This window comes from Bombina bombina, chromosome 5, assembly GCF_027579735.1.
Source record: "Bombina bombina isolate aBomBom1 chromosome 5, aBomBom1.pri, whole genome shotgun sequence".
Classification (NCBI taxonomy): Eukaryota; Metazoa; Chordata; class Amphibia; order Anura; family Bombinatoridae; genus Bombina; species Bombina bombina.
This window is the reverse complement of record NC_069503.1, coordinates 597,289,326-597,312,109: the sequence shown is the minus strand read 5'-3', so window position 1 is coordinate 597,312,109 and position 22,784 is coordinate 597,289,326. Positions and strand designations below refer to the sequence as shown.

At 36.8% G+C, this 22,784-nt stretch overlaps 1 protein-coding gene across 1 annotated transcript in view; it reads right to left on the bottom strand.

The window, feature by feature from the left end:
- Positions 1-22,784, bottom strand: part of CNTNAP2 (contactin associated protein 2) — a 2,991,056-nt gene that overhangs the window by 2,486,420 nt on the left and 481,852 nt on the right. The window contains exon 5 of the mRNA XM_053715812.1: positions 5,732-5,879. Within this exon, the coding sequence (XP_053571787.1) occupies positions 5,732-5,879 (148 nt within the window). The remainder of the gene's footprint in view (positions 1-5,731; positions 5,880-22,784) is intronic.

The window sequence follows — 22,784 nt, the reverse complement described above, 5'->3', positions numbered from 1 at the left end:
TATATATATATATATATATATATATATATATATATATATATTTAAAATAAAAATAATATTCCTGTATGTGAAGAACATTGGAATGTGAAATATTAATAACACCTGTCGGGTTAGCATGTCAGCAATAAGTGTTAGTTTTGGAGAGACAAAGTAAATGAGGTTGTGATATCCGAAGTCCTGAAGTTAGCACAGGTTGAGTTTCGATTGTACTTATATTGGTCTACAGTCATACCCACACTAGTATGAATCAACCCTTGTATCACTACTACCATTTGACTCAAAAGCTAAGCATTTATTGGTTTCTATATCAACACTAAGATGAAGCCTCATCAGGAACAGTGAGATAAAAAATTGACATGTGCCTCTCTGATCGTTCAGGCAGGTAGCCTATCCTTCAATCACTTAAATTGTTAAGTTTTGATAATATTTTTTTTTTTTTATAAACAGTTTTTTTTATAGTTTTCATTTTAATATTTACTGCTCTGCACTCCATAGACTTCCTGGTCAATCCTATATCCAATGTAGAGAGCAGTCCCACCCTGTAACATATGCCTGCCTGATATCACTGTCCCTTTAAGACTGCCTTCCCTGCTACTGACAATCATACTGTTTGGGCAGTATCTGCATTCATCTTATCTGCCTAATTAATCATTCATGCACCCGATTCCCTCAGCCTCTTTTTTAACCATCTCAGGCCTAAGGTGCATTGCATTAGCTTTAAAGATTTGTTCCAGAACAACAGAGGTCTGTGACTGTTCCAGCATGGATTTTACTAGCATATTCAAACTACAGCCTTTCCTTTTAGCTATGCTTAAAATCATCTAATCGCAAGTATCCATATAAATCCATTTGTTTCCTGGACACTACTACTTAAGCTCTGAACTTATTCTAAATTACAAGTATGCATTTGGTTATAATCACTCTCTAATTACTACAACAGCATCTTACTCAGAACGTTATAACTATTCTCTGCTACAAGTTGTCATAGCTGATATATCCTCCTCAAAATATGTTAATATATTCAGAATTTTGCATCTATGTGTTCAGTTAAACAGCTTTTCTGTGATTCTTCAATATATGCACAAACAGTATTTAATGCCTTAAACTTGCAACTTGTCTATCACCTGTGCTGCTCTGCTTATTACTGACATACAGCTCTATATAATATTATGTACTGTGAACCTGCAGCAAACCTTAATTTGCATCTATGAGTCAATCATCTACCAGTTTACTCTGAAGCCTGAACATCTTACATTTGTATATTTTTCCACTCATCAATCCTGCAGCTACTCCTATTAACTATGTCACAGTATCAATTTATGTTTTCATTGAAGCCATAATATATTTTATACATATGTTTCACTCTCCATGAATTCTACAATAACTTCTTGCAACTACGAATCACAGAATATCATCTATCCATGTCCAGGATACTCTTCCCCGGGTCAGGGGTCGGTGTCTCCAATTCCCTACCACTGCCCCGAGGGTCTGTGTCTTGAGCGCATATACACCGGAACTTGACACACCCGCTCTCTAAGTAAGCAACCAGGCCACTCCAGATGAAATAAGATGTGTGCATGCGCTTTAGATAGAGGGGGCAGTTTGGCTAAACTCTTGATCGCCTAACGGCAAGGATTTCAACTGGTTGCCGAAGAATACATCACAAAAATTTTTTTCACAGAGCCAGGCGGAATGTGGGACAATAGGATGTAATATTTGATTTGTTAATAACTTGATTAATATTTTTTTTTTAAAAAAAAGATGACTTAAACTCATGATTATTTATAACAATGTTTTCACGATGTTTAAAATGAAGCATCACTTTAAATAATTCACAATCCTAACCAAGGGCGTATTTAGGTTTTGTGCTGCCCTAGGCACTCAAAATTCTGCTGCCCCCCCAAAAAAAGGAAAAGGTTTTAGGCCTTTTTTCCCCTTAATATTTTTTTGGGTCAGTGTGTAAAATGTTTTTTTTTTCTTAGTTTTTTTCCATAACAATTCAAAAGAAAATGGCTAGCAAAAGACTTGCATACAGGTGGGTTGAATTGCATGCATCTCATACCATTTTCTCCCTGAGAGAAGGGAGAGAAAAGAAGGGGAGGGGAAAAAAGGGATGGAAAGGAAGGAAGGAAGGGAGGGAGAGAGAAGAGAAAAGTGGGGGAGGGAAAGAAAGGGATAGAAGGGAGCAAGGGAGGGAGTTGAGAGAAAGAAGGGAGGGAGGGAGAGAGAAAGGGAAAGAAGGGAGAGAGGAAGGGAAGTAAAGAAGAATACACTTTGAAAACTATCACTGCCCTTTACGAGAAACAACATATAGTAATTACCATCATTCAAGTAATGAAACGTTTTAAGTGTCCGTTTACTATTTACTCTGTGGGTTCATGAATGCAGCGAAAGCTATTAGTAGCTAACATACATTAGCGCTAAGAGTTTATGCTTAGACATCACAAGCTGATCTAAGCAATGCACAGACACATCCAGTCTGTTAGTTACTAAGACCTTTAATAAGCACTGCGCTCCCAGATCCACCACAGCTGACAAGGGGCGGCAGCATATAGGCACAAGGTCTTCTCCTCCAGCCTCACCTTGTAAGCATATCCCCGGGCAAGTTTCTCACCAAGAATGCTTCCACTGCAAAATGCCGGCAGCTCTAAATGAAGCAACGGTTTAAAGGAGCACTGCCTGTAAAGAGTGAACTTAATCAGTGCACGTGCCTTGTCTTCTCTGTAAAAGCCTGCACTTTATTGCTCACTGTACTGTGTGCTGGCTTTTAGAGAGAGGATAGGGCAGATGTGCTGCCCCTCCCTAATCTGCTGAACTAGGCAGCGGCCTTGTTGGCCTAGGTCATAATACGCCCCTGATCCTAACAGAAATGAATAACCATAAACTTTGCTATAATACAATGACAAATTAGAGCATTTATACGAATATCAATAGAAACATTGAACACATTTATCACAATAATTCTGTTAGCGAGTACACAATTGCTCTGCTACTAGATAAATGGATATTCAATTTTTTCATACAGCATTGCAAATATTTATGTAGCAAAAAAATGTGAAATTTTTTTTATTAAAACAGTTATTTTACAGCGTTTTGTTCATCAAAAGTAGGGATGGGCGAATGTGTAAATTTCCGAATTCAAATGTTAGAACGAATGTTATTACCGAAATTCGATTTATAAATCCGAATGTTCATAAGAACGAATATTCTTAAAAATTATATAATCGAATGCTATTTACAGTTTTCGAATGTCACTTTCGAATTTGAATGTTTATAATTATATCGAATGTTCACTTTCGAAATTTCGAATTTAACATTCTATCTAACAAATACTATTCAGAAGTTCAATAGTTCATGTGGTAGGGAGGGAATCTAGTAAATTGTTACATAATAGATTCAAATATATCATTTTGAATGTTTCTATATAGAATATTGCATAATTCGAATATTACATTTAAAGAAAGCAATAGAAATAATATTACAAACATATAAATTCAAATTTTTAGAATTCGAATGTTGCATAACTCGAATATTACATTTAAAGAAAGCATTATAAATGCTATTACAAATATAAATTCAAATTTTTCTAAACGAATATTTTCAAATGTAATCGTAAAATTTAGAAACCGAACATTCGAAAATCGAATGTTAGAATGTTATGTAAACATTTGAAATTCGATTCGAACGAACAAATGTGTTAAAATTTGTTTCATTTTTTGAATATTGCGAAACATTCGCCCATCCCTAATCAAAAGCAGTCCAAGGATTTACTTGTTGATGCTCAAAAGTTTTCATACGGTAGTAAGATATAAAATACCAGGTATATATTCCCCTTCTTCTTCTAGTCATTGATGCTGCTATGTTAAAATATTTCACTTCTGAATGCATTCCTTTATGATTCCATTGTTCCAAATACATTGCCACAATAGAAAATAACACCTTTTAAATAAAATATATCTAACTATAATATTTCTGTTATATTCATGGCATATACTGGATTCTCAAAGTAATGCTAACACATGGCATATTCAGTTATGAATTAGTCTCAATTTCTTAATTTGATATATTGTCATATAAATCAGCACTAAAATTTAGTTTGCTATTTTGCACTTTCTGAATCATCTCCATAGAATAAAATGACTTTAAAAAAAATATTAATTGGATATTTATTTATTATTAAAAATTCTAACATAGGGATAACATAATCGCACATTTTTAAAAGTAATGCTCATGAAAAATACATATGCTAGGGCTTTTATTAGATAATTATATATGGCTAGATTACAAGGAGAGTGCTAATTTATCTCACACCCACAAATGGACAAATTACCCTGTTTACGGGCACGTGATAAATAATCAGCCATTACAAGATCTTGTAGTAGCAATTAGCACTCATAACATTAACCAGAGATCACATCTCTGGTTAATTTTATAAATGCCCCCCACTTGGCCACAAAATACAGTGGGGTGAAAGTTGGCGGGTGTAGGGTGTTACAAAAAAAACACACTTGAAAAATGCCTTTGCATTGCGGTCTATGGGGACTGTGTGTTCCCAATAAATATAAATGTATATGCTAATATACTTATATTTGTATGTGTTAATATGTGTATATACACATATTAACACATATATATTCATATATTTTTATATTTGCTGCCCATCGCTACACAATTTACCCCCTTTGCTGCGCTAGTTGAGACACGGCATGAGAACTGGAAGGGTACTCAAGTGAGTACAATGCTTCAATGCAATGCGAATGTGAGGTCGCGTTCGCATTGCACCTCACTTGTAAAACCAGCGCACATTTGCGTGTGATGATATTACTACATTGAATGCAAATATCGCTTTCGTGGAAGTTATATTTTGTGCTCAACTTGTAATCTGGTCCATAATATTTCTACTTTAAAAACCCTAACATATTTTTAAAATATAAATGTTTTTATGATTTCCCTAATCTTAGGCAGACGGCTCCATTTAATAAGGGCCGGACATCAATACCCCATCCGCCCAGCATTGCAGCAATATGCTACCCAAATTTATAATTGCACAATTTGCTGTGTGTGCAATGCCGCCCCTGCTTACGAGTGGCCAATCGAACATTAGCAGGGGGATGTCAGTCTCCCTAGTAGTAGAAGTCCGGGGAGATTGAGAAATTCCACTTTACAGTTGGCATAGCAGGTTAAGAAGCAATGGTCTGATGACATGTATAGTTTCTTAAATGGATCCCATAGTGTGTGAAATTCGTTTTGCGTTGACAACAATAATCACACCTATATTATGCAGTTTGGTGCATTCTCCTACAACAATCTAACACATTTAATTTACAAAAAACAAACAAACAGACAGACCCCCCCCCCTGTAATTTATATTCTAGTTCTGTTTTTACCTTGGGGAAGAATATGTATGCAAATACCATTTAGATCCCCAAAGTATACACTGCTTTAAAAATAGCTTTCAAAAAGTCTCACTTTTTCAGTATGGAAATGATAGTGTATTTTAAAAGGGGGATTTAAATTTAACATAATTTGAGACAATTTTATTCATATAGAATATTTACAAGGTTGGATGACTTCATTATTTTTAGAAAGATGTCAGTTCCATTTTTTTAAAGGCCTTTGTCAAAACCATTTATTCAATTGAAAACAAATTATACAGCAAAAATATGCACCATCACTGTGATTACTGTACAAGTGAATTCTACGTATTCAAGTGTGCTGTAGCTTAACTTACAGTATGGGCATCCGTAGAGTTCAATCCTTAACCCTATTTGTCCTTCTCCAGTCCAGTCCAATGGAACAAAACGTACATATCGTGCAATCACTGGATGTTGCAAATCATGCCGAACAACAGTATCTGAGTTAACATTTCCTGGAAATGCCTGTTGGGAAAATAATGGATATTAGTACTGAAAAAAGTGAAAAAAAAAAAAACAAAACAAAAAAAAACTGTTCTAATTTTTATCCAGAAATATGATTATTAAAAAAATGCAACCTTTAATCCATGAGTTGGAGGCTATCTCACTTTAAGGAAAACTAATAAAAAAAAAGATTAGCTGTTAAATCTATGCTATGAAAGGGTATAGATAAGAAACTATATATGAATAAAATATTTATCAAGCCTGATCTTGATAAAAAAAAATATACTTTTTCATCAATTTTATTTGTTTTCCTGCAGCGTTAGGCAGCTTACAGGTACAGCTCTTAATCAGATTGGGGAATAGGGAAATGTGATTGGCACAAAATGTAGTTTGTGTGAAAATACTGAATTCATTTCTAAGCAAATGACTCTCAGGCTTGATACTGCTCATCCTAATATGCCAGTAAAACTTTATTTTGCATATGCAGTGTGTTAATTACAACATTCCTCAGTTTCCTAGATTTACTAAAGTTCCCGGATCTGTGACACATAACAGTAAGACTGGTGAAAATTGGCAGATAACTCATATTATTAAAGAGACAGTATACAACATTATACGTTTATACAATGCATTCCAGGCATTAAATAAAAAATAACTTAAAGTTTAAAGTGGATTTACAAAAAAAAATTGAGAAAACTATATTTGTCTGTGTTTGTTTTTTTTAATTAAAGCTAATCCTAAAGTGCATTCCAGCCAATCAGATGCAGTACCACCCACCTCAAATACAGAAGAAAAAAAAACAAGTGATTTTTTTGCCACCCTTCTCTATTGAAATTGACTTCTCAAATATGGTTCACTTATGCAATGTGGTACTGCCCAGCATATCCTCGAGAAGCCAGTTTCTGTAGTCTCATTGTACTATAGTTTCTGCAGTGCACTGTTGATATTTATAATTTTCACTTTCCCTTTATAACTTGCAAACTCTACAAGATGCTGCTTTCTATATAAGCCTTACTAAGGCCTAGATTTGGAGTTCGGCGGTAGCCGTCAAAACCAGCGTTAGAGGCTCCTAACGTTGGTTTTGGCCGCCCGCTGGTATTTGGAGTCAGTGATTAAAGGGTCTAACGCTCACTTTTCAGCCGCGACTTTTCCATACCGCAGATCCCCCTACGCCATTTGCGTATCCTATCTTTTCAATGGGATCTTTCTAACGCTGGTATTTAGAGTCGTTTCTGAAGTGAGCGTTAGAGCTCTAACGACAAGATTCCAGCCGCCTGAAAATAGCAGGAGTTAAGAGCTTTCTGGGCTAACGCCGGTTCATAAAGCTCTTAACTACTGTACCCTAAAGTACACTAACACCCATAAACTACCTATGTACCCCTAAACCGAGGTCCCCCCACATCGCCGCCACTCGATTAAAATTTTTAACCCCTAATCTGCCGACCGCCACCTACGTTATATTTATGTACCCCTAATCTGCTGCCCCTAACCCCGCCGACCCCTGTATTATATTTATTAACCCCTAACCTGCCCCCCACAACATCGCCGCCAGCTACTTAAAATAATTAACCCCTAATCTTCCGACCGCAAAGCGCCGCCACCTACGTTATCCCTATGTACCCCTAATCTGCTACCCCTAACACCGCCGACCCCTATATTATATTTATTAACCCCTAATCTGCCCCCCACAACGTCGCCGACACCTGCCTACACTTATTAACTCCTAATCTGCCGAGCGGACCTGAGCGCTACTATAATAAAGTTATTAACCCCTAATCCGCCTCACTAACCCTATCATAAATAGTATTAACCCCTAATCTGCCCTCCCTAACATCGCCGACACCTACCTTCAATTATTAACCCCTAATCTTCCGATCGGAGCTCACCGCTATTCTAATAAATGTATTAACCCCTAAAGCTAAGTCTAACCCTAACACTAACACCCCCTAAGTTAAATATAATTTAAATCTAACAAAATTAATTAACTTTTATTAAATAAATTATTCCTATTTAAAGCTAAATACTTACCTGTAAAATAAATCCTAATATAGCTACAACATAAATTATAATTATATTATAGCTATTTTAGGATTAATATTTATTTTACAGGCAACTTTGTAATTATTTTAACCAGGTACAATAGCTATTAAATAGTTAAGAACTATTTAATAGTTACCTAGTTAAAATAATAACAAATTTACCTGTAAAATAAATCCTAACCTAAGTTACAATTAAACCTAACACTACCCTATCAATAAAATAATTACATAAACTACCTACAATTACCTACAATTAACCTAACCCTACACTATCAATAAATTAATTAAACACAATTCCTACAAATAAATACAATTAAATAAACTAGCTAAAGTACAAAAAATAAAAAAGAACTAAGTTACAGAAAATAAAAAAATATTTACAAACATAAGAAAAATATTACAACAATTTTAAACTAATTACACCTACTCTAAGCCCCCTAATAAAATAACAAAGCCCCCCAAAATAAAAAATTCCCTACCCTATTCTAAATTAAAAAAGTTACAAGCTCTTTTACCTTACCAGCCCTGAACAGGGCCCTTTGCGGGGCATGCCCCAAGAAGTTCAGCTCTTTTGCCTGTAAAAAAAAAAAATACAATACCCCCCCCAACATTACAACCCACCACCCACATACCCCTAATCTAACCCAAACCCCCCTTAAATAAACCTAACACTAATCCCCTGAAGATCTTCCTACCTTGTCTTCACCATCCAGGTATCACCGATCCGTCCTGGCTCCAAGATCTTCATCCAACCCAAGCGGGGGTTGGCGATCCATAATCCGGTGCTGAAGAGGTCCAGAAGAGGCTCCAAAGTCTTCCTCCTATCCGGCAAGAAGAGGACATCCGGACCGGCAAACATCTTCTCCAAGCGGCATCTTCGATCTTCTTCCATCCGGAGCGAAGCGGCAGGATCCTGAAGACCTCCAGCGCGGAACATCCATCCGGACCGACGACTGAACGACGAATGACTGTTCCTTTAAGGGACGTCATCCAAGATGGCATCCCTCGAATTCCGATTGGCTGATAGGATTCTATCAGCCAATCGGAATTAAGGTAGGAATTTTCTGATTGGCTGATGGAATCAGCCAATCAGAATCTAGTTCAATCCGATTGGCCGATCCAATCAGCCAATCAGATTGAGCTCGCATTCTATTGGCTGATCGGAACAGCCAATAGAATGCGAGCTCAATCTGATTGGCTGATTGGATCAGCCAATCGGATTGAACTTGATTCTGATTGGCTGATTCCATCAGCCAATCAGAAAATTCCTACCTTAATTCCGATTGGCTGATAGAATCCTATCAGCCAATCGGAATTCGAGGGATGCCATCTTGGATGACGTCCCTTAAAGGAACAGTCATTAGTCGTTCAGTCGTCGGTCCGGATGGATGTTCCGCGCTGGAGGTCTTCAGGATGGAAGAAGATCGAAGATGCCGCTTGGAGAAGATGTTTGCCGGTCCGGATGTCCTCTTCTTGCCGGATAGGAGGAAGACTTTGGAGCCTCTTCTGGACCTCTTCAGCACCGGATTATGGATCGCCAACCCCCGCTTGGGTTGGATGAAGATCTTGGAGCCAGGACGGATCGGTGATACCTGGATGGTGAAGACAAGGTAGGAAGATCTTCAGGGGATTAGTGTTAGGTTTATTTAAGGGGGGTTTGGGTTAGATTAGGGGTATGTGGGTGGTGGGTTGTAATGTTGGGGGGGGGTATTGTATGTTTTTTTTTACAGGCAAAAGAGCTGAACTTCTTGGGGCATGCCCCGCAAAGGGCCCTGTTCAGGGCTGGTAAGGTAAATGAGCTTGTAACTTTTTTAATTTAGAATAGGGTAGGGAATGTTTTATTTTGGGGGGCTTTGTTATTTTATTAGGGGGCTTAGAGTAGGTGTAATTAGTTTAAAATTGTTGTAATATTTTTCTTATGTTTGTAAATATTTTTTTATTTTCTGTAACTTAGTTCTTTTTTATTTTTTGTACTTTAGCTAGTTTATTTAATTGTATTTATTTGTAGGAATTGTGTTTAATTAATTTATTGATAGTGTAGTGTTAGGTTAATTGTAGGTAATTGTAGGTAGTTTATTTAATTATTTTATTGATAGGGTAGTGTTAGGTTTAATTGTAACTTAGGTTAGGATTTATTTTACAGGTAAATTTGTTATTATTTTAACTAGGTAACTATTAAATAGTTCTTAACTATTTAATAGCTATTGTACCTGGTTAAAATAATTACAAAGTTGCCTGTAAAATAAATATTAATCCTAAAATAGCTATAATATAATTATAATTTATGTTGTAGCTATATTAGGATTTATTTTACAGGTAAGTATTTAGCTTTAAATAGGAATAATTTATTTAATAAAAGTTAATTAATTTTGTTAGATTTAAATTATATTTAACTTAGGGGGGTGTTAGTGTTAGGGTTAGACTTAGCTTTAGGGGTTAATACATTTATTAGAATAGCGGTGAGCTCCGATCGGAAGATTAGGGGTTAATAATTGAAGGTAGGTGTCGGCGATGTTAGGGAGGGCAGATTAGGGGTTAATACTATTTATGATAGGGTTAGTGAGGCGGATTAGGGGTTAATAACTTTATTATAGTAGCGCTCAGGTCCGCTCGGCAGATTAGGAGTTAATAAGTGTAGGCAGGTGTCGGCGACGTTGTGGGGGGCAGATTAGGGGTTAATAAATATAATATAGGGGTCGGCGGTGTTAGGGGTAGCAGATTAGGGGTACATAGGGATAACGTAGGTGGCGGCGCTTTGCGGTCGGAAGATTAGGGGTTAATTATTTTAAGTAGCTGGCGGCGATGTTGTGGGGGGCAGGTTAGGGGTTAATAAATATAATATAGGGGTCGGCGATGTTAGGGCAGCAGATTAGGGGTACATAGGGATAACGTAGGTTGCGGCGGTTTACGGAGCGGCAGATTAGGGGTTAAAAAAAATATGCAGGTGTCAGCGATAGCGGGGGCGGCAGATTAGGGGTTAATAAGTGTAAGGTTAGGGGTGTTTAGACTCGGGGTACATGTTAGGGTGTTAGGTGCAGACGTAGGAAGTGTTTCCCCATAGGAAACAATGGGGCTGCGTTAGGAGCTGAACGCTGCTTTTTTGCAGGTGTTAGGTTTTTTTTCAGCTCAAACAGCCCCATTGTTTCCTATGGGAGAATCGTGCACGAGCACGTTTTTGAGGCCGGCCGCGTCCGTAAGCAACTCTGGTATCGAGAGTTGCATTTGCGGTAAAAATGCTCTACGCTCCTTTTTTGGAGCCTAACGCAGCATTTGATTAAACTCTCGATACCAGAGTTAAATTTATGGTGCGGCCAGAAAAAAGCCCGCGGAGCGTTAACAGCCCTTTTACCGCCGAACTCCAAATCTAGGCCTAAGTTACTAGTACTGCAAATAAACATTAGCAGGATTATCAAATGAACAGAAAACACTAACATTATACAGTGGTATTAGTTTAGTTTAAACTTTACAGCTTTTACTTAAAGGGACATTCCAGAAAAAATTGGAATGCACACTGGTGTTGAAATTATACAAGCCCACGGGGGGCAGAGTCGGCTGCACTTTAGGTGTACTCTTAATGCCTTGTCCTGTATTTTAGCACCTAGTAGGACTAAATGGATACCCTTCCGGATGGAAACAGCAAGCATCTAAGCAAGCCGTACCATAGCCCAAACCCAACGGATATGTTCCGGAGGCTGAAACCTTCTTAAGAAGGGTCCTCTAAATATACGAAGTGATGATGCAGTGTTAATTGCGATCGCGCCTAAAAACATTAGAAGTATTTTCAGGCACAACAGATCTGTCCTGTATCCGGAGCTACAGATGCTCACTTAAATCGCCAACAGGAGACAGATGTGAGAGGATGATCCACGCAGCTCGAGTGCGGTCTGACCACGTGGCCTCTGGAACAGACTGAATCTGCTTGGAACACACAGAGAGCAGAGATAAGTATCCTTCTGGTTTTTTCACCCTCACATGGGATAAATAAACAAGGGACATTGACTATTTGTTGATGGGAGCACAGCAGTTACAATTAAAAAGTGATCCTGGCATGTACTTTGTAAATCCAATACAATCATTTAATGTGCTCTGCAATATTACGGATGAGGTACCTGATTGCATATCAGAAGCAAATTAAGTGATATACCATTTAGGGAATGATCTTCACTGCAGCTTAGCTCATTATACACACATATATTTAAGTACCTGCTGAGCTCTATAATACAACCCTGCAACTACTATATATGACTATTTATCCATGAGAGGTGACCGAAGGGAATTAGACACGGCTGAAACAGTCAGCACAGAAATCTACGGTGAAATAGGGACACTGACCTACAGTCTTATAATAAAAAAAAGGGACAGTGCCACACTTTATTCTCCAAAAGCTGTTTTACCCATAATAGCGAAAATGTTGCCAAAAAAGCTTACTAAACAGAACAAATCACAAAAATCTTCACTAAGTAGAACTCCACTACTTAATTCTTGCTTTACATTAGCTGAACCAGCAACTCCAGCGGAGAGTAACCCTATACACCCCAACTCTAATTTGCCATCACACACATCAGACATGGAGGAAGACGAACAGAATGACACTGTTTCTATACCTAAAGTAGTGCTGGACACCATTCCGTCGAAACAAGACCTTACTGCACTGCTAGGCCAGGTACGTAGCTGGATTAGAGAAGAAATCTTTACTCTACGCAAGGACCTCAACGAAATTGGAAATAAAATAGAATACTTAGAGGAAGTCCAAGAAAGTAACCTAGAAGAAATTTATATTTTACACCAGCTAGTCAAGGGACAAGAGGCCTCTATTCTGCAACTTCATGACAAGTTGGAGGACTTGGAGAATAGAGAAAGAAGACAAAACCTCAGAGTGAGAGGTATCCTAGAAGATGTCCTAACCTCCTCTCTAAATGAATACCTGACAGATCTCTTCACCAACATCAAAGGTTCCCCCTTTGAACCTACACTTTCCTTTGATGGAGCCCACAGGGCACTACGCCCTAGGCCTACAGGCTCAGCAAACCCAAGGGATGTTATTAAAAAGTTCAAGGACTATCACCAAAAAGAAGAAATAATGCAACTATCCAGAAAGATCGGACAAATCTCCTTTCAGAACCACAAAATTCAGATATATGCAGATTTGGCTCCTAGAACCCTTCAAAGAAGGCGAGAATTTCAAGAAATCGCAGCACTCCTACAATCAAATAATATTCCCTACAGATGGGGATTTCCATGCTCCCCCCAAGTCATCCGACAAGGTCAAAGATACAGCTGTAAAGATCCCCAGGAAGTAGAATCATTTTGTATGGACTTAAACATTAACCCTCTTCAAGCTCCTAAACCTCCCACACCTCAGGGAGAGGCACCTCTATTTAAAGAACTCCCAAAGACACAAAGAACCAAATGGCAAATGGTTTCCGTCAAGAAGCAAAAACCTACTGAAACTCAATACCCTTTGTCATGAACAAAAGGGTATTGAAGAAATAAATTTATATTTTACACCAGCTAGTCAAGGGACAAGAAGCCTCTATTCTTCAACTTCATGACAAGTTGGAGGACTTGGAGAATAGAGAAAGAAGACAAGGCTCAGCAAACCCAAGGGATGTTATTATAAAGTTCAAGGACTATCACCAAAAAGAAGAAATAATGCAACTATCCAGAAAGATCGGACAAATCTCCTTTCAGAACCACAAAATTCAGATATATGCAGATTTGGCTCCTAGAACCCTTCAAAGAAGGCGAGAATTTCAAGAAATCGCAGCACTCCTACAATCAAATAATATTCCCTACAGATGGAGATTTCCATGCTCCCCCCAAGTCATCCGACAAGGCCAAAGATACATCTGTAAAGATCCCCAGGAAGTAGAATCATTTTGTATGGACTTAAACATTAAACCTCTTCAAGCTCCTAAACCTCCCACACCTCAGGGAGAGGCACCTCTATTTAAAGAACTCCCAAAGACACAAAGAACCAAATGGCAAACGGTTTCCGTCAAGAAGCAAAAACCTACTGAAACTCAATACCCTTTGTCATGAACATTGTAGTCATATATTTGCTCTCTCATTGATATATTGGTATAGCTTGCCTAACCAAAACGTTGTTATCCATGTTTATTGTTGTTTAATATATTTAAAGGGCAGGGATATTCCCTCTAGCTGTTTTGAACAGTGCTGTTCATTTATTTTGAGCAGTTGAAATAATATGATAGTAGTGAATTAACACTAATAAGTATTACATTATTGTTATTACTATGTTATTTTTTGTTTATGTTTTTTATGTGCAAATTAAAACTTCCTCATGCTGACCTACATCACCACTCAAACCTCCCATATCACTATAACTCTACTTTTTAACCATGCCTGATCCAAGCCACCCATTAACATTTTTAACCCAAAATGTAAAGGGCTTTAATGCTCCTCAAAATAGATCAATAGCCTTCACAGATTTCAAACACTCTCACAAAGACATACTCTTCTTGCAAGAGACAGATTTAAAAAAAGGTTCTGAACCTTCCTATTTCTCCTCACAATACCCTTTGCATTTTCATAACAGTCATCCCTCCAAAAAAATCAATGAAGTTAGTATATTTTTTCATAAATCCATTCCTTTCTAAGTTCAACATACAGAACGAGATAAAGAAGGCAGATTTCTAGGTAATACGGACACTATTGTTGATTTTTATATAACGGTCATTTTTATTTGTTATGTATATGTCATTTCTCTGGCTATTTTTAGATACTATATACCATTTATAGTTTTAGATTTTGTGCCATAACTGTTATAGGGAGATGTCCCTCATAGTATGTATTTTAACTTGTATTTTTAATAAATTTCTGTTATATTTTTTATATATTAGTGTTTGATACTTTTGGCGCCCTCTCTTGCAATAAGTTTAATAGCTTAAACCTTGAGATTTCTAGGTTTACAGGGCCTTCTCTTTGGCAGGCCAATAACATTAATCAACATATATGCCCCAAACATACGCCAATCTACCTTTTTTAAACAAATAACCAAATTAATCATTCCTTTCTCCAAGGGTGAACTACTAATGGCAGGGGATATTAACATTCCCCTAAACCCACCTCAAGATCGTTCCAACATTTTAATAAATATTAGACATGTGCGATTCATTTCGGATCGATTCGGAAAATTCGGAGATTCGGATCGATTTGAATTTCCGAATTAAAATACTGCCGAATCTACCGAATAAATCCGAATCGAATACATCCGAATCGATTTGAATACATCCGAATCGATTCGGATGTATTCGGTAGATTCGGATGGCCGTTTATTACACTAGTATTGTACAGTATATTAGGTTTAATCACTCTGCTATGGGTTAAACCTAATATACAGTACATAATACTAGTGTAATACACAGCACATCCCACCTAACACTTACCGAAATTCCGAATTTCCAAATCGATTCAAACCGAATTTTTTCCGAATCCGAATGAATCCGAATGAATCCGAAACGAATTCATTTGAATTTTTCCGAATTCGAATAGATCCGAACCGAAATTCGAATAGATCCGAATCGATCCAAACTGAACTGAAACAAATTTTTTGAAGCTGCACAAGTCTAATAAATATCTCAAAAACAAAACTTAAATCCATATGGTCCAACATTCCTCTACTGTCCTTACATGACTCCTGGCGACACCTTTATCCGGGCACAATAGACTATACCTTTTTCTCTAACCCAAATAAATCCCACTCTCGCCCAAGACTACAGTTTTGTAGATCACTTATTTCTATCCCATTTAAAGACTTCACAAATAAAACCAACAGCGTGGTCGGACCACTCTGCAGTTATCAGCACATTTCACTGGCCTTCCAAACCCCTTAAACCATTCACATGGCGACTAGACGAGACAATCCTTCTGGATCCACTGAACAAAACTCACATTAAGCACGCCATCACCAATTGTTTTCAAGAAAATATAACTGACAACATGGAAATGGGACTGATCTGGGAAGCACATAAGTGCACCATCAGAGGAGAACTAATAAAACTTAAAGTAAATAAATTAAAACCACAGAAAGCACAATATTCCCAACTAACACAAGACCTCCTTCATTTAGATCATCTACATAAACTAAATCCTTCAGATGACTCCACTCTAAATGCCCTGCAAAATACAATAACCCAGCTAAATAACCTAATCCTAATAAAAACACAACAACAATCCTTTTATTTAAAACAAAAGTTCTTTATAGAAGCCAACAAGGCTGGCAAGTTTCTTGCCAAAGCACTCAGGCAAAAACAAAATGCCCTATATGTTAAAAACAACAATGTCAACACAGTAGAGGACTCTCTATATAGCAAAAACATAAGGAGACACATTCCTCTATCTGTCAAGACTATTTAAAAGACATACCAACACCAAAGCTCTCATCTGATATGGTAGAATTCTTGAAACAACCGATTACTAGTCAGGAAATTGACCTAGCAATACAGGAGCAGGTAAAAGCCCTGGACCAGACAGGTTTAGTGGATCTTACTATAAAGACCTACTCATACCACATTTGCTTTCCCTTTTCCAATCAGTTGATATTTGTCACCCAATGCCACCTACGATGCTAGAAGCCCATGTTTCGGTCATACCAAAGCCTGGGACATCACAAGATCTCCCATCTAATTTTAGACCCATCTCACTACTTAATGTAGATTTAAAGATATTTGCAGACATTTAGGCTAACCGTTTGAACCAAGTTCTACCCACCCTGATACACACTGATCAGGTGGGATTCATACCACAACGCAAGGCAAGGGACAACACCACCAGAATTCTTTATCTTATACAATACGCTAAATGACATCAAATTCCCTCAGTCCTCCTGTTGACGGACGCTGAAAAGGCCTTCAACAGGTTGGACTGGACATTCCTACACCACTCGTTAAAATTTGGCATCCCAGATGAGTTCATTGTAAAAGTTTTCACCCTATACTCCCAACCAAGTGCCAAGGTCAAAGTCAATGGCATCTTGTCAAAGTCGTTCCCCATCAGAAATGGCATGAGATAGGGTTGTCCCCTGTCCCCCCTACTTTTCGTTTTGTCTATGGAAATATTGGCCACTAAACTCAGATTATGTCCTGAAATTTCTGGATTTTAAATAGGCAATCACCATTATAAGTTAACACTATTCACAGATGATCTCCTACTAGCCTTAACTAGCTACCAGACTTCCCTGCCAATTGCACAAACTCATCTAGACAACTACAGTAAAGTGTCTAACTATGCGATAAATTCCTCAAAATCGGAATTGTCAGCCAATCACAAATGCATATACGTATATTCTGTCAATTCTTGCACATGCTCAGTAGGAGCTAGTGACTCAAACAGTTTAAATATAAAAAGACTGTGCAAATTTTGTTAATGGAAGTAAATTGGAAAGTTGTTTAAAATTGTATGCTCTATCTGAATCATGAAAGTTTAATTTTGACTTTAGTGTCCCTTTAAAAATACTGGTGCACTGAGAATATCTAGCTATGCTTCACATGCAGAGAAAGATGAAGCCTAGATGACAGCATGGAAGAAGGGGTCAAGTGACCCCATTTGGAAGGAAGGAGACAGGTCAAGCTGGGGGCAAGGGGTTAATAAGACCCTAAAATGGAAGTGTATGTATCTTTTTCATCTGGAGAAAGAGAGTAAGAACTAGTTTCTGCCTGCCCCTATATTTTAAGTTTGGGAGTTAGGTGTTGTTGCAGCAGTGGCGGGTTGCCTGGGTTTTTGGGGCTTACGCCAATTATGAGGTAATGGTTTGGTTAGCAGAAGAGATATTATTAAAATGGTGGCAAGGCACATTAATGGAGAAGTACAAGCAATGTGGTTGGGTTTTAAAAACTTGATGTTTAATGGTTGTATTTAAGTGTATGTTAATAAACAAGCTATGGCCTTTTTTCATACCCATAATGGTGTAATTTGTCTTTATTGAGGGTGATAATTGGAGTATGACTTGACAATTTGGGGTCAAAATGCTAAGACTAAAACAATAATGTTTACTAGGAGCATTTTTCCCCAATATAAAAATGTTATAAATATGTTTCTATTTGTAGATGTAATTTATCTATAAACATATCAATTTTTACTGTAATGTCCTTTTAATACTGCGCTTTGCTATGGATTTTACTTCTGATCAGATGTTTTCTATCACTTTAAGTTGCAATATTAAAATAAATTAAAATAATTTAACAATAAAATGTTCATTTTTATAGACTTGTGTTAAAAGCACTGATTCAACGTAAATCCGTAAAAATAATCATTTGTATTCAAACTGATAAATGCTAGAATATTAGCCAGACATTCAAATTTCCATTTGAAGAAATGAATGTGGCTGACATTTAATATTTAAAAAAAAAAAAGTGCTCCTTTATCTAGAGGCACAGGGAGAATGCTCTGGTTACTTGCAATTGGGCAGGAAATATGGATTTTGATGGCTGTACTGCTGAGCTAATCAGAATTGTGAGCTATTAGTAAAAATCCACCTATGGGGTGTTTAAACAATCTTATTAAGTGATTTGTTACATTTTACAAGTAACCCCAAAAAAATTATTTCATGATTCAGATAGAGAATACAGATTTAAACAACATTACATTTTAGATATCCTTAGTTGAAGAAAAAGCAATGCACATGAGCCAATCACATAAGGCTTCAATCAGCAGCTACTGAGCCTATCTAGATATGCTTTTCAGCAAAGAATATAAAGAGAATAAAACAAATTAGATAATGGAATGAAATTAGAAAGTTGTTTAAAATGGAATGCTATTTTTAAATCATGAAAGAAAAAATGTGGGTTTCATGTCCCTTTAATGTACATTATGCACTGCAAAGATTAAAACGTAGTATATTCATTTTTAACATTTAGTGACACTTTAATGAAAACTAAAAACTTAAATCCAAGTTTTATACAATTACAACTTACCTTTTTAGAAATATAAGCACAAAAAAATGAGTAGGCATCATTCTCCACAAGAGCATAAATTGACTTCATTCTCTTGGTAGTCTTTATTGAAAAACAGTAGGTAAGAAGGTGTAGGAGCGTGCATGTGACTGGAGTAATGTATGGCAACAGTTTTATAACTATGTTATACATTTGTAAGAACAGTAAGTGACATAAACTGCTCCAGAAATGTGCATGCTTAATATCTAGATATCTCTTCAACAAAGAATAACATGAGTATGAACTCAATTTGATAATATAAGTAAATAAAAAATAAAAAAAATGTATGCTCTGTTTTTATCACGAAAGAAAAATCTTGGGTTTCATTTAAATACTTTATAAAATAAAAATGACAAATATGACATATTTTAGTTTATACTATGGGGCCGATTTATCAAGGGCCGAATGGCCCCTGATTCCCCTGTTTCCGCGTGAGCCTTCAGGCTTGCCGGAAACAGCAGTTATGCAGCGGTCTTAAGACCGCTGCTCCTTAACTGATCCACTGCCTCTGAGGCTTTGGACATCAATCCGCCGGATCCTATGCAATCAGGTTGATTGACACCCCCTTCGATTGACTGCCAATCTGCAGAAATGTTAGCTTGGTTGCAATATTGATATCAGGACTCACACTTGTAATCTAGCTCATGATTAGTAAAGAAACAGAAAACATATTTCCTGGTATAAAAAAGTTCAGAAAGACATATAGGGGCTGATTTGCCAATGTCTGGCGGACATGATACACAGTAGCGTATCATGTCCGCCAGACTGCTTGTGCAATGCTGCCCCCTGCAGATTCGCGACCGCTGCTTCATAACTGGTCCGCTGCCTCTGAGGCTGCGGACATCAATCCACCCGATCCTTTACAATCTGGTTGATTGACACCCCTGCTAGCAGCCGATTGGCCGTGAATCTGCAGGGGACGGCATTGCACATGCAGTTCACCAAAACTGCTTGTGCAATATTAAATGCCGACAGTGGCCTTGCTTCCATTGAGTCGTAATTCAGTTTGCGTGCACTAGCAAACCGATAAATATGCTGTCGGAAGCAATATCGTTTATCGACTGTTTCCAATGGCGCGTTATGTCCGGCTGCCGATAAGATCTTCACGTCCCATAGAAAGTAATAGAAAACGTTAATCGATAAATTATACCAGGTTTCCAATGAAAGCGCTAACCGTTAATACACTGTCGGAGGCTGTCGATACATTGAGAAATATTACACCCAGCTCAACTAGGTGTAAAAGAGGAAAATTGTGCTTTTTGAGACCTATTTTCTATTGAAAATATAAAACTTGCAAATAGTGTTTTAATGTAGAAATAGTTGAACTTATATTCTAATAGAAATATCAGTATATATTTAAATATAATAATATATGCAAGAACATATCTATAGAATGCAAACTAGACCTATGCCTAGGGCAGCAATAAATATTACTTATATTTATGAAGTGGTAAATATAATTATATTAGAAAATAGTATTTGATTATTAAAAATATGGATAAGTGTATCTTTATTTTTCTTGAGAGGTGATCACCGGTAAGGAGTACGGACGTTAAACGTAAATTCTATAGCGTAAGGTTGGGTTACCTTAGCAACTAATTGATTTTCAAGAAATCCGACATCAGATGGAAGCGTTAACACAATGTTAACTTACAGCTACACGAAAAGAGCGACTGCACGCTATCCGCAAAATATTTCAATGGAAACCTGGTACTAAAATGGAGCCGTAAATTACTTTTAGCTGTCAGCCGCTTCGGTAGCTTACGGCTCCATTTTTAACGACTCAATGGAAGCGAGCCCAGTGTATGCTGTTGGCATTCAGCGATATCTAGCGGACATGATACACTACAGCGTATCATGTTCGCCAGACATTGGTAAATCAGCCCCTATATGTCTTTATGAACTTTTTTTATGCCAGGAAATATGTTTTCTGTTTCTTTACTAATCATGGGCTAGTTGAAAGTAAATGTGACCGCTTGAGCGCAAATTAATTTAGCCTGAAGACCCCATATAAAGGATTAGGGCTAAAATAAAAGTTGCACCAAACACAACATAAATAAATTAAAATAAACAGTTACACTTATATAAACACTATCTGATAAAATTAGTAAAAAACATGTTAATAAAAATTATTTATAAGAGTCCAAGGGTATATGGCCATGTATTTGACTGCTATATATATAATATATATAGTGACTCTTTAGCCAGCACTAGGGTAACAACACAAATTTGTATACAAGGTAAAAGGATCACAAGGGGAAACCAGGTGTGCTAATAAAATGAAAACATTTATGCATAATCAATGTTACAAATATACAATAATACAAAGAGTGGGAACTATACAAAAGTAATGAGTCCCGAATAGTTATAGGAACTCTTGTATAAGCAGAGTCCTATAAATTGTACCCTTAGAGGCCTCTATCTGATGGGTCACAAAATCCTATTAGTTCATAGGTTGAGAAAAGGGCAAATATTCGCCATAAAGTTAAGGACCAAACAGTCCGCACTAGATTTACTACAGCTTTAATCATGTGATAACAAGGGAGCTACCCTGTTATCACATGATTAAAGCTGTACTCTGCCATTTTGCTACTGCGGGGAATATCACTCTAGTTTGAAATACAGGCTTGCAGTTCCAGAATTACGCTCTGTTACAAACCTCACCACTAGTGCGGACTGTTTGGTCCTTAACTTTACGGCCACTTTATGGCGAATATTTGCCCTTTTCTCAACCTATGAACTAATAAGATTATGTGACCCATCAGATAGAGGCCTCTAAGGGTACAATTTATAAAACTCTTGTATAGTTGCCACTCTTTGTATTATTGTATATTTGCAACATTGAGTATACATAAATATTTTCATTTTATTAGCACACCTGGTTTCCCCTTGTGATACTTTTACCTTGGATACAAATTTGTGTTGATACCCTAGTGCTGGCTAAAGAGTTACTATCTGTTTCTTTTTTCTTTGCTATATTATATTTTTGACTCTCTGTGCACATATATGTGTGTGTGTGTGTTTAAAAAAAAAAATCTATGTGAAGAACATAGGAATGTAAAATATGCATAACACGCTTCGGGTGTCAGGTTAGCGCACATGAAAAATTATTTATCTTAAGGTGTGTTATGTGAATATTAAATATAAAAAATGATCAATAATTATTATAGTTACTTTAAACAGATTTATTCTATTGTTTTTTTTAGAATATTTTAATCTATAATAATTATTTACATTAATTATTTACATTAATTATTAATATTTTTTTACTGCCACCAATTTCAAAAGTGTGGTGAGCAACTGCAGACTTCTAATTGCCAAATGTCAAATTGCCCAATTGCCAATGTCAAAACCATGCATGTCTGCTGTTTCTGAACAAAGGGGAGGGGACACCAGAGAAGCTCTTACAAACATTTGTCTTATGGCTGCAATAGCTGTGTGTAAATAATTTCAGTGAGAAACACGTTTGTAAAAAGAGTTAACCATTTTTTTATATGATCATATTTGATGGTCAATTAGTGACATTAAATGGGCCTAAATCAACACCTCTGCTTGTCTACTTTAAAAATATATATAATTTCTATAGGTAAATCAAAAAACAAAGGCTCTAATTCTGTTTAAAGGGACATGCAACCCAAAATGATTCTTTTATGATTCAGATAGAGCATACATTTGTAAACAACTTCTATTATAAATTGTTCTTAATTTTCTCGATATCCTTTACTGAAGGAGCAGCAATGCATTATTGGGTGCTAGCTTAGCACATCGGCAAGCCAATGTGGGATATATGTGCAGCCACCAATCAGCAGCTAGCTCCCTGCTCCTGAGACTACCTAGGAACACTTTTCAACAATGGATAAAAAGAGCACAAAACAAATTAGATAAATAAGAAAGTTGTTTAAAATTGTATGCTCTATCTGAATCATAAAAGACAA